Source organism: Aptenodytes patagonicus, chromosome 3, assembly GCF_965638725.1.
Source record: "Aptenodytes patagonicus chromosome 3, bAptPat1.pri.cur, whole genome shotgun sequence".
Classification (NCBI taxonomy): domain Eukaryota; kingdom Metazoa; phylum Chordata; class Aves; order Sphenisciformes; family Spheniscidae; genus Aptenodytes; species Aptenodytes patagonicus.
Genome location: NC_134951.1, coordinates 49,024,780 through 49,041,892, shown reverse-complemented (window position 1 = coordinate 49,041,892; position 17,113 = coordinate 49,024,780). Strand labels below are relative to the sequence as shown.

Here is a 17,113-nt window from a genome sequence, read left to right as displayed (position 1 = left end):
ATTTTACTTTAAATTTCCATTTTTCAGTATGATTAGCTGAGCATGTCTAATAATGTGAATAAAACATCTGAATAAAAATTATTGTTATATACTGTTCCAATATAGTTTCTGGTATTGAGGTGACAGCTAATACTGGCCAGTCAGGATAGAATAATATGTATTTCAGTGACAAAATCACAGTTCTTCAGAATTTTAGGGCTCATTTGGAATTATATCAGAAGGGGGGATTACTGAAGAAAGTTAAATTAACTAAGATTAAGAGATAAAATGGAAAAGTTTTGGCAGTAGCTACTAAGAACAGAAGCCAAGAAGATGCAGGTATATTACACTGCAGTAATTACCAATATCCATATTTTGAGTTGGCAAATAGCTATTTCTCAGGGTAGATTCTTTCTTTTACAGTCACATGTAGATCTGTGTGCCTGTATATATACTTCATCAATAACAGCTATAGCCATTATTATGAATTTCATAGCAAGAGCTTGTTCTTTTAAATTATTAGGGTCACAGTGATGTAAAAAGCACAGGAATGTAGTTCATGGTATGCTTTTACCAAACTATTCACACGAATAAAGTTTTTCTGATTCTCTCAGACTGGGACGCCCCAGGCTGCTGAGTATTTGAGCTGCCTCCTGTTCCCCAGTCTGCTGCAGTCTTAGGTGAGAATGCAAAGCTGAAAACCCCGCATCTCCCCATTCAGAAAGGAAATTCACATAATTGTCTTCCTGCTCTTGGATATGATTTACCTGTACAAATAATTTGTTGGAATATATCATAGGAAAAAGAATTGCTCTATCGATATGTAAGCAAATTTACATGTGCCTATCCCCTCTGATTTCTCACCTTATGAAGACATCTTAGGAGGTAAACTTTCTTGTAAATATTTTAATTAGGAGCACTGATGTGGAGGCAAATACCTTGCTGATGTCAGAGAAACTGGACTCTTTTTTTACCTTCTTAAATAACCACGATGTACAATATACTAAAAACTGATTAAAGATAGTAATGTATCTATTCCTCATACCTGGCATAAGCAAATATATGAATGCAGGAAAACACAATACAAGTAAAATACAGATAGAGATTACTGTCTGCAGCATTTGGGCATGCTGTAATGCATTTTAGCAAGCCAGTCACAGACTCCAGAGTCAGTCAGTGATGCCTTAACAACAGAAGTGAGTTGGTACACTGGTTCATAGCTCTCTGGCTATGAAGGTCCATCAATTGTGCCATATACTCAGTACCATTTCCATGGAACCATTTGAAGATGGGAGCTGCTGAAGGCCACAAGCTGATGAAAGTAAACACAATCGATGACTGCAGTGAAGCGATTTACAAAAAAGACTATCTGTGCTTCCCCCATACTTATTCATAACAAAATTCTGCTTTCAGGACTGTAAAATCTCAGACAGCACACTTTCATGCTATCTAGTGAATGCTGTAGATTCGGCTTTTTTGTGCATTTGTTTCAAAAGGCCTTCCGGCTAGCAAGTTTTTTCTTTTAATATTTTTGGCTGACTCTGCCACCGATTTTCATTATGTGTGTCACTATTACTACCGTATAATCTGAACATAAAAAACATGGTGCTGTAACAAATGACTTCACAGCATTGACAGTTATAGCAGGACCATTTCAAGGCTGATGAAAAATTTCCCAGAGAGATCTCAGGGCAGGTTTACATAAGCTAAACAGGAAATGATTGCCACCATTCACATTAAATCCTAAATGTTTTGTGTAACTTCATCTACATTTTATGTTCCTGCACGTCTCTCTGTCTTTCTCAGCTGATGAAATTCCACACTTCCTTAGATTAGAGAAATAAGTTCATGTTTCACGGTTTGTTGTTCTTGCTAAGCTCTACAAGGTTTGGGATTTTAAATATATTATTTAAAAGACAATAAAAAGTTCCTTCAGTTTTTGATTGTTTAAATTTTACATACTTTGTAAATTTTTATGATACCTAGGGGTTTGTTATTGCTTTTTCCCAATGGACTACTAATGGAGGTTAGCCTGTCTAGCCCATGTGCTAGATGCTGTTAGGATAAAACTGCCTTTGACTTTCACACCTCTCAGGGGACGAGTAATTGTTGTGTTCAAACAGCCTGTAATTGTGATCCCGCTGGCTTTCTCAGTACGCTTCTGGCTATTAGAATCATTAAACAACTCAGCACCTGTTAACAGCATTGTAAATATTCAACCCTGCTTGTGTGCAGGTTGAGTCCAATATAGGAGAAGGCTTACAGAGCCCAGCCTCATAAATTAGAGCTTCTGACAAGTCAATTATTGTGAAACTGGGCTTCACTGTGAAATAAATGAAATGGTGTGCTGATAAAAAGGTAGGCTGTCTGTTTATAGCAAAGGGAAAATAATGACTAGATGATTCAATGCAGTGAGCATGAAACTGCATTGTTTTTATTCTTTATCTGTAATTAAATAGTTAGGTAATATAGCTTCATAGAGGAACTCACATATGATGCAGTTTTTATACTTGGAGCATACCAACATGCCAAATTCAACTTGCATTTATGCCCGTGCATTCAAAATAATGTCTAATGTCATGATCCCTCTGTTTTCGCTAATGATTTTAACATAGTCTTTCTAGATGAATGGCTTTGCTTTTTATTAGGGGAAAATGTGCTGAGTGACCAAGAAGCTCCTGTGGGTGTGCTCAAAATTATATTTACCCCATTATAGATAGTAGTTAAAACACACTGGTACCACTTCACTCAAGATTACAAACCATTTAAGATTTTTCTTTACATTGTTTTATTTGCACTAGGCAGCTATATATTTACTCCTCTGACAAAAAATTACTGAAAATCATCAAATTTAAAATTCACATAGGTTTTAAAAGGCATTATAATGCCTTTTATGATTACGACTTCAGTGTGAAATACTGCAAATTAGGCAGAGCACGAGATAAAATCTGTTTGAATTACTGTCTTAAATTTCAGTCTCAAAAAATAATTTCAGTGTATTGCCCATATCTCTTCCTTTGTTTTATCAGTATTCATCATCAGTGTTGTGGTACTGCAAATAATAGTGCTGCAATGATACGGTGAAAGTCTGAATACCGTGACAACAAAGTGCCTTAATTAGAATCATTTCAGTAGTGTTATATTCAATTTAGAGAAAAATACTAATGATCATTAGTGGTTTAGATGTATGAAATAGAACATCTTCTCACATCCTTAAACAACTTACGAAGTTAATTTGCTCAATTCTTTCCAGAACGTAAACAAAATGTTACAAAGTAATTTCTGCTAATAAACAGACTCTAAATGTGTTTGGTGATAAGATGTCAGATGGAAATATTGACCATTTTTATCATTACTGCATTACTTTAGTAAATTTAAAACGGAACTCATGAAAATTAAGTTGCATTGAAAACAATGTTAGAGTACTTTTGCTACAAATAAGTTTTCTTTGCATGAGGCTCATAATGTGTGGCTGTCTACTATATAAAGCTTTTTAGTCAATGTAAATATATCTTTTGGTTTCGTTTTGGACAATAGCTATGTTTTAAATATTTGAGATCATCTCAGCATGAACCCATATAAAATATCACAGAGTTGAATACTCCACTGCCATATATATACACTTTGTTGTTGTCTAATGTAGCTGACTGTTTTCCTGCTATCAGAACAGATTTTTTTAATCTTTTTCTTATGGTAGTAGTGTTTTACTCCAACTTTACCCAATTATAAGTGAACATTCAAAGTGAATTAGCCCCATAATTTGGGATTAATAACAAGGGAGAAATCTGGAAATTACTGTACTGCTATTTAGCATGCAGGCATTTTTCAGTTATGCTATTGCTATTCAAAAAGATAAATGTTAAAAACTGTGTTTAAGAAAATAATAATGCAAATCAGATTCTGTTAATAAAACAGCCATGGAAGGATGCTTGTAGTATATAAAAATGCAATTCCATCTTTTGAAATTTGCTAACAGCAGCATTACAGTAAACAAAATAGAGCTTAAACCAGAGAATGGGATTCATCTGCCCAAATATAGCATCAGCAACTGAACTGACTGTCCAAAGTTCTGTTTTTTAGTCAGTGATTACATTTCACCTCATCCTAAAGCAGATATATAAAATACTTCAGATGAATAGCATTCTGCAAGCGCACGTTTCTCTTCATTGGCAGTAAAGGTAGTTAAAAAGACTAACTCAGGTGTAGCTGTAACTATGTAAAATCAGCTAAAATGAATCTCAGCACACTGTTTTGCAGCCTGTTGTTCATCTGCACAAAATAACACTGAAAGAACCTAATCTCCATTACAGCATGTGGCATTGTTTCCAGTGGGGATGCTGAGTACATCGTAACAGTAGGAAATTTTAGTAAAGCAGCTAGTATGAACAAAGGAGCATCTTTCATTGTTGCAGCAATCTCAGTAGTCCATTTGTGCGACAGTATTTTACAGAATTAAATGAGCAGGGACAACCTTTTTTACTGCGCTTTTTAACATTTCAATAAAGCATCAAATTTTTTGTTTGTTTGAATTCCACTTTGAAATTGCATGATTTAATTGCTCTGCTTAAATTCAGAATTTTTAAACTTTCTGAGCATGCTCAGTTTTTCTTTACGGCTCACTGAACTTAATTGTTACTTTCTGAGTTGGTGCCTTTGTTGAATCTAGGACACAAGTTCTTACTACATTTTTATCTGGAGTTTTCTAGGTAAAAGCTCTCCCTGAAATTATGTTAGTTTGTGTGAGTAAGAATCTTATAATACAGCTTAAATTCTACAGTTAAGGAGTGCAAACTTCAGTCACTGGGTCTTTTTTATATGCTGGCATAACAGTATGTTTTGGCACACTTTTTATAAACATTTTTCCTTCATACAGATAACTAAGAACCATTATTACTATATGTAGTTTACCTAAACGATTTTACCTGAAAATGAACATGTGAAGTAACCACATTGACAAATACCCTATTCCTTTTTTAGCAATTTTAACTTTGAGAATAAAATGACACGGAAATATGACAACAAACACCAACATTTGGATTGGTGTAAGGTTACTTTTTCAAGAGATGTCACTATATGCCTAGTTTTTATTTTCAGAGTTCCAGGATGTATGAACAGTTGCTATCCTTGGTGGGTTTTCTTCCTTTCTCTTGAAGTAAAAATACTGTTACTTGTGTTAGTATTGCTTGTTCACTTTCATACTTATATAATCAGGAAAATATACTTATGCAACCAGGAAAATTTTCCCACTAACAAAATATAGCCAGTCCAGTTCTGTTTGTATCAACCTTTCTATTAATAGACAGAGAAATTACCATCTTTCCATATGTACATGCTTGTATTATGTTGGTTACTCCCACAAACCGTTTAAGAATCATTAATTTCTTGTTAGACTATATAAGGGAATAGTTCTGTGTTTAATTGTTTAATGTGGATATTGCTGTTCCAAGTATGTGTGTGTATTATAGCAGCCTTGTAAGTTTTCCTACAAGACGTTATTGTTAAGAATCTTCAGAGTGTCAAAAGTATTCATGTAATGCATCTGTTTTCAATTTATCTAGTTACTATAACTTGGATGATGTGAGCCATGACACTATGAATAAGTACCTCTCAAGCCTTGTTGAGAAATCCCTCTTTGATTTGGAATGCTCCTTCTGTATTGAAATTGGGGAGGTAAGACTAATCTGTGCCTTACAAGATTCGGTAAGATACATGCTCCTAAAAGTTGGGAACAGCAAGATACATGCTCCTGATTTGAGATGTTAGAGTTTGTCTATGGAGCTATTTGTAAGACTTATGTCGAAAACTGAGCTTAATTGGGGTTGCAGCTAAATTATGATGCTAAATCATCTTTGCTGTTCTCTCTTATAAAGTAGTCTTAAAATATTTTACAGTTTTGTAGGAACCATTTATATTGAACCATGTATATTTGATTCCCCTTCTAACAGGATAATCGCAGCATTGAACCTCTGACATATGGCCGCATTGCTTCCTATTACTACTTGAAGCATCCAACTATTGGGATGTTCAAAGATCAGTTAAAACCTGAAAGCAACATTGAAGAATTGCTCTTAATTCTGACAGTAAGTGCTGGTATTTTCTTAACTTAAACATATGTAACTCGTGACTCTTAAAGACACTTACAAGTGTATGAAAAAACACCCTAAAATTAAAAAAAGCCTTTCTTCCCTGATCTGTAATTTCATTTTTTGTTGTTTTGAGTAATATACCTGAATCATTTTTGATGTTTCAAGTGTTTCATCTAATCAGTACATCAAAACTACTGTATACACCTGTTTCTCTTCTTATGTCCCTTTATAATATTCAGGATCTATACAAATCTAATATTTGTTTTTTTCTAAGTAAGTTAGGTATAATACTAAAATGCCAGAATAATAAGTGCATATCAACACCCTAAATCTGTACCAGGGCCATCACTTTGCACTGGGACAATCCAGAAGATACAGCAGCTTTAAGAAGTGGGGGAGACATGTGGGGAAGACCTGTTTCCTAAAATGCCGCCTTTTCCTTCTCCCAGCCACCTCACAATCCCTGAGGTCATAACCTGCAGTAATGCCAGCTCATACAGTTAGTCTAGTGACTGTTTAGTAGAGAAGTGCAATGCAAGGCAGAAGATTTTAGGGTACAAATCTGGAGACATGGTGTACAATGCAGCGTGATAGTATTACGTTCTCATCATAAAAGAATCAGATTTTACTCCGTTTTCCTTTTTAAGTACTCTAAGTAGTTCTATCTACAAAGTCTTCTTTTTCAAAATGGTATAACTCCACTTGTACACACAGATTTGAAAACCAGAAGTGCCTGAATATTATCCAGGAAAACTGACTTCTGCCCACTTATGATTATAGTCTCTGTTATACTATATACAGTATACAAGTGGCCCAAATTCTTTAATATTCTGATTTCCAAGTGTTAACTTCAAAATCTAGAGTCCCATCTTATAGTATTTATGTTTGTTACTTCTATATTCCTTATTGTTTTGACATGCTGCCAAAATTTCTCTGAGGAGAAATACAAGAAGAAAAATAAAATAGTGCTATTCAACAGTTTGCATCTCAACAAAATCTGATCTGCATTTTATGACACTAGGAAAGCCACTTTTCTAGTACAGAGACTTTCTTTCTGATAAATTTAAATCGCCTGCTGCAAACATTCAGAGTGTTACAGCTCAGAAATAAAGGCCACAGTAATCTTTTATAATGGAAAGTGTTAGACAGCCTAAATAGGGGAATTGCGATCACTGACCCTGCAATATCTGTTGTTCTGTCGTCAGAAAACATTGCAAATTATATGAAATGAAATTCAGTGTATTCGGCTGAATTCAAAATGGTAATCGACCACAATTCCTATATATGCTGTATGTAAAGTAACTGAAATTTTAAGAAGAAATACCCAATAGTGAACAGAAGTTAAATAATATAATGTTGAGTATTCAAGGTGAGAGCTTTACTCCAGCTGCTGTCTCTTTAAAATCTCTTCTCTCTAGAGAAAATTTTCTCCACCTAGAAATTTCAGAAATTTTTTTCAGACAAATTTAGACAGGGAAAGTTTGAGAATAGCATTTGCAGAGATGGGGGACATTTCATGACACTGCCTAAGCTAGTTAGCAGCATAGGGAAGATGAATGATGGAAGCAGAACCTAGTGCTGCCTATCTTGTCAGGGCTCCTCATCTATTTAAACAGCTTGCATCCATGAAATGCAAAGGTAAATGGCAAATATTTCTGTTGTAGATGAAACCTGGGACCCTACTGTTGGGCAGAGATTGTAAAATTTAAAATTAATTAATCTTGCGTTAATTCTTTCTAATTCTTTATTTTTTTTCTGGAAATATAGTCTTGGAAGTTGTCCATTTACAGTCTTAGAGGAATGAGACTAAAAATAAAATCGGTTAGGGGTCAAAATGTGCCACGTGTGCCAATTTGAAAGATGAAAAGGATGTATGAATGCTGGATGCCATTATAGCTGACAATTTTTCCTTACTTTTTATGCAGATGTTGATTTTCATAATTACTAGTGGAATTACTATTCTGTCTTGTTGAAGGTGTAAATTGAAAGATTTTTTTCAATCTGAGGTAGTGTTGAAAAGAATTGCCGTTTCAACAGAGTTATTGCCAAGGATTTTTTTTTTCCCCTAAACACTGTGAATTAATGAGTTTTATAATTACAGCAGTTGCTTCACACCTCTATTGTTAACCAATGACATTACATCTGCCTTGCTCCACTGGTGCCCTCCTCCTTCTTATTGAAGCATTTAGCAGTTTTGGCAATAGGGAATTACATGGCATGGGGTAAGTAGTCTAATTAGGTATAAGTGAAAATCCTGAGGGAAAAGGATATTTAAAAAGTAATTTGAAGAATCTCTTAATGATGCTGGAACTGAAAGCTGTAGCTATAGTACAAAAAGGCCTGTTATCATTGCAAAATATAATTGTAATTGTGATTATTCTGCTGATCACTCAGTTTTAAAGTTTTTAATTTTGGACTGTGTTATTTAAGAATAACTGTCCAAAACATTTCTCAAATGCAGTTGCAGGATTTTGTAGATGTGACATGTGGGTCTGGTTTTTTGTTGGCATCGTTCATAATCTTGCAAACCTTTAGACATTTACAAGTTGTCTGATGTATATAAGGAAGGCAGAAGTGTACAACTGTAACAAAGAAAATACTGATGATGTGGGTTTGAAATGGGATATATACAAGTTTTTACCAAATTGTCAATGTGTAACTTGAAAAGGAGCAAACGTTTGTTTAAAACAAAAACAGGAAAAAAGCAAGTTTGCATTCAAGAATTCAGAAATTTATGATTTTATTAAGGGTTTTAAATCTGAGTTTAAGAGATTTTGAGTTTCAGATTGACATTTTGCCACGCTGATGAGAGCGTTCAGAATTCAGGATCATTCACCAGTGAATTACCAATGAATCTTTGCAACTCACGTGAAAAAGTAGTTTCGAGTCATCCTGTTTCTAGTGCTGATGGGTCCCTCAGAAAAGTCACTTGATAGCAAGATTTGTTTCCACTTAGTAGTCAAGACCATTCATAGTCTTCTCCAGTATCTGTTATTTTCTCTGTTTTTATTTTATCTTTTCATTTCATCATCTGCCAGCATTTTGCAAGATCAAATGAACTTTTTTCAGTATGGTTAGGGGTTGAAGTATCCATAACATGAACAGGAACATGGCACATGGGAACAGCCCCGCAGTCATGTTGGAAGTATATAGTAGTAAGTGATACAAATAGGTGGGGTACAATGCCCTCACGCTTTCCCTTCTCCTCTCAGTAAATCTGTACTCGAGATGTTTAATCTGTCTTGGGTTTGCAGTTATTAAGCGAAGTTCAGATTCGGTTACTTTTGTAACTGACTTGTGCTAGTGGAGCTGTAATTTTTCTGAGAGAAAATGTTTGATGCTTTTCCATAGAGCTTTCTTTAAAATTTTCCTAACCGTGCTTCAGACAGTAGTAATCCAAATGAGCTTAATCACTGTTGAGTTATGGTGCTTCTTGCATTAAGTATTATTGATGAGAAAGTCTTCATGAATTATTACTGACAGGCTGGATTTCCCTGAGGTACCTGAAGACTGTTTCCTTTTATTCTGAAAGTTAGGTGCAGAGATTAAAACGGAGGTCTAGGTAAAAAGCAGTGAGAGATACTTTGGGGTAATTTTTGTCAATTTCTGTACTAAAGCAGCAGTCACCACAAATCTTTTTAAAATCAAATGGAGGTTTGTTGTACCTTGAGGAAAGGAGGTCTGTCTTGATGATTGATCAGGACTGTGTTGGCTAGATCCACTAGCTTCATGTTTTTTGGTGATTTGTTACTACGCTTATCCGGTTACCTGGTTAATATTCTTACCTACAGAGCAAATACTTTGTCATATCTGTTCATACCAGACAGTGAAGGGGAGAACATTACCATCTTTCATCCCTTGTTTTATCTGCATGTTTTCCCTTATTTCTGTTTTTGAATTCTACCTGCAAGAGAGAACTAGTTGGTTTTCTCGTGCCTACTGCTGTCTTTCATGTAAACTGGTTATAAGAGATGGGTTTCTTTCTAACTGGGGAGCTTAGGGACAGAACAACATGGTATTTGTGCTATAGTGGGGCACACGTATCCATCTTTCTGTGATATAAACACGGGCTTATAAGTTTGGTATCCACATACCTCTTCCCTATATTTCTATGTGATAATTGACATGGATTTGTTACACTGGCTTGTATTAGACTAAGTATTTTGGAACTCAGCAGAAAATCTGGCATTGCTGGAGTAGCAAATTTGGAAGGTAGAAGGAGGAGGTTCATCAAACAGGTGCTCTCCATCCCAGATACATAGATAACAAAAGGGTAAAGTTGTTAATGCCTTATCTGTCTTTCATTACCTGTTAGGTATTTGTACTATGAGATTCTAGGTAACTCAATTAACTTATAGCTTTATTTTCTGTTCATCATCATTGGCAACATCCTATTCTAACCAGGGAAATATGCGAGTTTTGTGAATATTTACACTCTCAGTCTATAGTAATTTTATTTCCATAGCAGGATTCTATGTTAAAGCTGCTGGTTCAGTCTCCCATGAAGGGGCCACAAAGGTTTTTGACTCGGTGATAAACTATCTTTTCAACTGGTCTCCAGTTAGATGCCAGGGAAGGAGGATTTAATAAGGTACAAAAATATTGTCCAAGAACAAGCTAATGTGAGCTCGTTTGTGTAATATTTTCTCTGCAAGCTGTGGCAGAAACATTGCTTTTGTTTTTGTTAAGATATTATATAAAACTGGTTTTCTGTTCTATAGCCATTTCAGAAAAAAATCAGATCACTCTTCTTAAGTCAGTCATTTTCTAGTTTAAATTTACATTTACATTTAATTTTGAAGGAAATAAAGGTGCTACTATGATTTTCTTTAAGGCATAAAAGTACAGCAAGACTATATTCATTATGTTATTCTTTTTAAATATGGCATTTCAGTGTCAAGAACAGAAATACTTTATTATGTAAACTTTGTATCAGATGAAAAGCAATTATGTTGCATGCTAACCTTTAAAGAACTTACATATTTGATTTCACATATATCGTGCATTCTCAACAATATGAACATGACTGCTGTGGCCACTCTACAAATAGGAACAGGCCTCAGCCATTATGCGTATTTTAGTGACCCCTTATAATAGGAGAAAACTGTTACCTCTTACCATTAAATCTTTTCTTCGCAATTAATCCATACCTGGGACTGTTCAATGCATAAATTTCATCCTGAACACAGGCATTTCCAGGATCATTTACTTAATTTTTATACAGCCTATATTCTCTGGATTTTAATATTTTAAAACATTTGTGCTTCAGTTCCCACTTGGAACATCTAGATAGTATCACAGTATGTTTAATAAAATAGTTTAAACTTGAAAATTGTGTTTGGCTTCATGAAAATAAAACAAAATGCTACAGTGAATTTTAATAGCATCCAAATTTCATCATCTATATCCAGTATATTCAAAGTATCTTGTACTTAGCAGAAAGAGTACTTACACACATGAATGCTCACACATTAAATTTGTCTTGATTTTTCTCTAACCCCAGTAGATGGAGCAGTTTTGAATGTTGCTGTAGTACTTGAATACAGTAATTTTTTTCTAACATCATGACACAATTATTTTTTCTTTTTCCAAAGGAATTGTTTGATTTTTGGTTTGAAAGCATCATATGCTTTCATATGTGCTCTAGCTGGTGAAGGGTCTAGAGCACAAGTCTTATGAGGGGCGGCTGAGGGAACTGGTGTTGTTTAGCCTGGAGAAGAGGAGGCTGAGGGGAGACCTCATCGCGCTCTACAACTACCTGAAAGGAGGTTGTAGCGAGGTGGGTGTCGGTCTCTTCTCCCAAGTAACTAGCGATAGGACGAGAGGAAATGGCCTCAAGTTGCGCCAGGGGAGGTTTAGGTTGGACATGAGGAAAAATTTCTTTACTGAAAGAGTGGTGAAACATTGGAACAGGCTGCCCAGGGAAGTGGTGGAGTCCCCATCCCTGGAAGTATTTAAAAGACGAGTAGATGAGGCACTTAGGGACATGGTTTAGTGGGCCTGGTGGTGTTGGGTTGACGGTTGGACTCGATGATCTTAGAGGTCTTTTCCAACCTCAATGATTCTATGATTCTATGATGCTATATGCTGCCCACCTTTCCAGAAAAGCAGTCAGTTGGTAAATCAAGATGACAATGCCCACCACTGACAGCTAACTGAACATGGCATAAGTCTTTCATTTTTATGGCATCAATAAGAAAGAATTACATTCAAAATGAGAAAATATAAAACCTTCCCATCTCTAATACACGTGACTTTCTAATCTCAGATTAACAGATCTCCTTTTTTTCCCCTCCAATCTTCTTACTCAACTTCTGTCATTACTTGCCAGTTTAAAAAACTGAACTCAGGAAAGTTAAAATAAAACCTATTTTAAAGTTGAAGTTAAAGGTTTTTGACATACATTTCCCATGAGGTAGGCCGTAAGAGAAGAACTATTATCTTGGAAATAATATAGTATCTTTAATTTTTTTCTTTTTTTTTGTTTTAATTTGTGGTGATTGCGGTGCAGCCTCCAAGGGAAAAACTTGTGAAAGTGTATATAGCTGTGGTAGTGGAAGCCAGTAGCCTCAGGCTATATCCCCATTTCAAACAGTTGCTTTAGTAACTGTTTCTGTCAGAAAAATGAGGAAATAAATTCCTTTAACAGGAGCTATAGATGCAGTTATAGCAGCAAAACGCTCATGTATACCAATGAAAACTATTTTGATGAGCCAGGAAGCTATGTACCTGCTAGGGTAGATAGGAGTACTGTCCTGGTCTTGTACTTACAAATGTGAACGTTGGCTGCCATCTGTGGTAAACCAATGCTTGTCCTTGGTATATATGCAAGAAGCAAGTTCAGTGACAGCAAGCTTGGTTTAGCTGACTACTTAAAGCTGCAGGCAATTCAACCGCACACCATTTATTATTTAGTTAGTTAGTTAGTTATTTAAGCACAAAAGTCTTTTACTTACCACTTGGCAGTTAGAATTGTAGCCATCGTCATTATGCAAGATTTCAAACTATGCATGGTTGTGTACATGCAGCCAATACTTCGCAAAGTATTCATATTGAAAAAAATAGCTTTTTTTCAGCAGTCACGTCATATGGCTCTATTTTCAAATATATAATATATTTGTTGAAATAATGTTTGTGTTTGTTGAAACAAAACTGAAGTTCTAAACTGCATCTTTATTAAGGTAAAGCTGAACATTTTATAATACGCAATGCTGCTTTGATAAATGGCTGTGGGTTCTTATGCCCCAAGTACTCCAGAAGGCAGTCTTACAAGCTTGGTGTGCCTTTAGCAAGTCAGTACGAGTTCTACCTACTTTCTGCCTCCCAATTTGTAATTAAAGCACGATAGGCAAATTTAGGCCCTCTGCAGCCTGCAGTTCTTTTGTCTTCACTGGTTTCTAGTTATTGCCTTTGCTTTTGATAGAATTACACTATTGTACTCTAAATTATAGCAGTTACAATTATATTGCTGATGAATTTGTTTTCACAGAATTCAGTTCACTTAGTGACACTAACTCGGCCTTACTGACTGCTGTTTAAAGGCACATAAATGTTTTTCTCTGTCAGCAAAGAAGTTATTGCTCAGACTTGTAAAACTGTTAAGAAAGAGGATGGCATTTTGTAGCTTGTTCTGTGATTGGAACAGAAATTTCAGGATAAGGATTGGTTTGGCTGAAATAATTACATCATACAAGATTGGTATCCAGCATATATTGTTCCTTTAGCATAGTAGTTTAAAAAAAAAGGATATAAGAGGATTACTGATCAGTCCTTAATGAAGTATCTGACACTTGTATTTTCCTATTTACATTTAGATTCTTCCTTTGTCTCATTCTTTTCTTTTTTTTTTTTTTTCTGATGGAACCTGGCTAGCTTCAGAACGTTGAATTTTATTTTAAATGTTGATGTTATGTATTATCACAGATGAACTTTTAAGAAATTGGCCTCTCCTATTATTTGCCTAGTATTTACAAGGTGCTTTTATTTCACAGTTATTTAGGTAGCTCATGCTACCTATAATGTTAGAAGAAATTGCAGAGGGATTTTTGCCACCGAAAGGCCAAAACTTTTCTTAGCATTTGAAAAAGCTAATATATATATTTATAAACTTGGTATAGCATAGTAAGCTTGCTTTTAGAGAACAAACAGTTGCAGATTTTATTCACCTCTGCAGCTTAATGATTATGAGCCAGGCATCTGGCAAAATATTGGAATTGTTTTATGTGAAAACTGTCAAATTATGCACTTTTCTAAGTAATTTTATCTGGTATGATGCTCAGATACAGCTTTCCTTAATTTATAGTAGATCATTGTCTTATTTCCCATGGAAGAGTCAAATCAGGCATCACCAATTTGATTGGGTTGCCCACATGCCAACTTCCCACTGCCTTTCTTTTCTGTCTTCCAGTGGAAAAGACTAGCAAACCAGCAGAGGTTATTCAAAGTACTAGTTTTCAGAAAGAGAAAATATCTCAAGTCTATTCCTCTCACCTTAGAGGGTGAGAAAATGGCTAAACTCCCTCTCACAACAGGTCTCTTAAATCCTTCTCCCATCAAGGTGAAGGCATGCTACTATGTTCGCTTATATTTACTTAGTGTGGGTATGCATGTCTACTTACAAAATATTTTTAGGTACAAGTGATGCATACGATATTAAGAAATTTTATCTTGAACATATTAAATCATCGAATGCACGATATTCTGTAGGTTAATGAAATGAATTCCAACTGTTTTATGATTTGCTTAAGGCAGCAAGCAAATGTAAACAACATGAGGTGTAGATAATAGATTATTTTTTCTTTTGTATATGATCATCTTAATATTTACTATATGCAGTCATATAAGATGCTAATTTTTAATACTTCTTTAGCTATAAGAATGCGTGTTTGCTTTCTCTTGATTCACACAGAACAGATGGATGCTTGACTGCCTGCTAATCCACAGCTGGAATGGTTTCAGCGGTTTCCACGTTGCTGGGTTAGAGTGGCTTTTCTAGTGGACTGAGAGGGCAGCAAGAGAGGGATATCATTATTCATCAGTATCCCAGTGGGATCGCTGCCAGCAGAGATTAATTTTTTCTGTTATGCTTGTAAAACAAGCTCAGGTGGAGTCTCTAATCCTCAGGGCACGGGTGGCAGATCAAGGAAGATGCTACAAAGCTAGTTAATTTTCAGATTCTAGGGGAAACAGAAGCTCTGTTAGATGTATAAATACATGATTGCAAATTTAAGTAGCTCAAATCCAAATGGGATCTTCCTAGACATCTGGTACTGAAAATCTCTGTTTTCTTTGTCTTTTAAAAGAAGTTTGTAAAACTTTACACCGTAGGCAAAATATCTGCAACTCTCTTAATTGTCAGTTATCTTTCCTTTTTTTTTTTTTTTAATACAGCTCTTACAGTGTAGTTTAGATGAATGTCTTTATTTACAGGTAGAAAAGACATTGTATAAGTCTGTGTAGGAACACTGAGTTTACAATATTCTCACAAATTTGTGTGCAGTGAACATCACCAAGAAAAATTATCACTTGCCATCCAAAAAGGGTTAGATCTGCCCTAGTAATGCATGGTACGTCCCATCCGGGTAATGGGGTGTTCCGTTAAGGTCAAGTGTGGTACAAGGGCATTTTTGCCATGTTACTTACTGTATCAGACCTCTGGTCATTCATGACAGAAGTGTTGATATAACTTCCTCAAATCAAGCACACCAAAATACTGACAGATTGTCTATTTGTTTAATAGACTTCAAATATTTTTCCTTTTACTGACTTTTTTGTTTCCTCGGTGATTACCCCTCTTCCCCACCCTTGTAATTATCAGTGTCTTCCATCTCTGCATTACCTTGCAGCTTTTGAGTTCTTCAAAACATTGGGTCAGATTTTCAAGCAATGTTAATCCACACAGTCACACTGAAATGAGTGGAGATGTGCCAGTTTTTATCAGCAGGGAACTACCCTTATTGACATTTACTTGCAGCAGCTGTCACTTCCTCTTACAGTTGTTTTTTTATTATTATATTAAACTATTTTCATTTAAAAGTGCTCAGAGTGAGACCAGTAGCATTGGCTTGCTGAAAAGACATTGTGCATGTAGGCACCTTCCAAGTTTCCCATATATTTTTGCCAGTTCATATTGTTCTGCTATTTTCTGGGCTTGAGCCTCTCTTGAACACAGGCTGCAAGTCATTTCACCACATGATGACAGGTATTCACGCCTGTGAACTTTTTATTCTCTTTTGTCTCTGGTCACATAGTAGTCTAGATCCGGAATTTAATCCAGTACAAAAATGCAGCAGTGTGTATTTGTGGCTCCCCACTAGGGGAGCTGCCGCAGGTCAGCAGATCTGAAATGCGGTTTTCAACACACAGAGCTTTTACAGCTTGCCATTAACATATACAGTACGTATGGGCCCCGTTTCACATAAAGAATTAGTAGCGCTTACTCCTGTCTCCATGCAGAGTAGCATTAACTTAATGCAGAGATCTGTTGACTTCTTCCCTGGGTCTGGGCTCTGCACTGGAAGATCCCAATGGAGGATCAAAGCCAAAGATGGAAAATGACTGATCGCTTTCCCGGGGAAAGCTGCATGCCAAGATTTGCTATTACAATTTTTATTGCTATCATCATCTCAATCAGTAGTTGAGCCAGCTGATTCAGCCGAGCTCAGCTTCAAAACATGGACAAACGTCCAAATGGAACTGAAGTAGATTTCTCATGACAATCAGACTTTTGAATGTACACTCAGAGAGATTTTCCCAGTTTTGTGTTAGCACATTACTGAGTTCATGCACTGAAAAGCTTTTCTGTATTAGTGCAATACAATTAGTTTCAATACAGCCAAAAACAGTCGGTTTTAAATCTTTCCTATAATATGGCTTGAGATTACAGGGGAAGAAAGGTGTGGGTCACTGCCCCATCTAGGTATTAAGATTAAAAAAAATGGGGTGATGATAATGCATTCAGAATGTGCAGGTTCAAAGCATTCTCATGAAAAGTAATAGGAAAAGTCAGGCATCTTGGAGAGGCGAAAATCTCAAATATACCATTTTCA

At 35.7% G+C, this 17,113-nt stretch overlaps 1 protein-coding gene across 1 annotated transcript in view; it reads left to right on the top strand.

The window, feature by feature from the left end:
• The window catches only part of ASCC3 (activating signal cointegrator 1 complex subunit 3), a 296,878-nt gene that overhangs the window by 248,812 nt on the left and 30,953 nt on the right, over positions 1–17,113 (top strand). The window contains exons 35-36 of the mRNA XM_076333301.1: positions 5,538–5,649; positions 5,925–6,059. Of these exons, the coding sequence (XP_076189416.1) occupies positions 5,538–5,649; positions 5,925–6,059 (247 nt within the window). The remainder of the gene's footprint in view (positions 1–5,537; positions 5,650–5,924; positions 6,060–17,113) is intronic.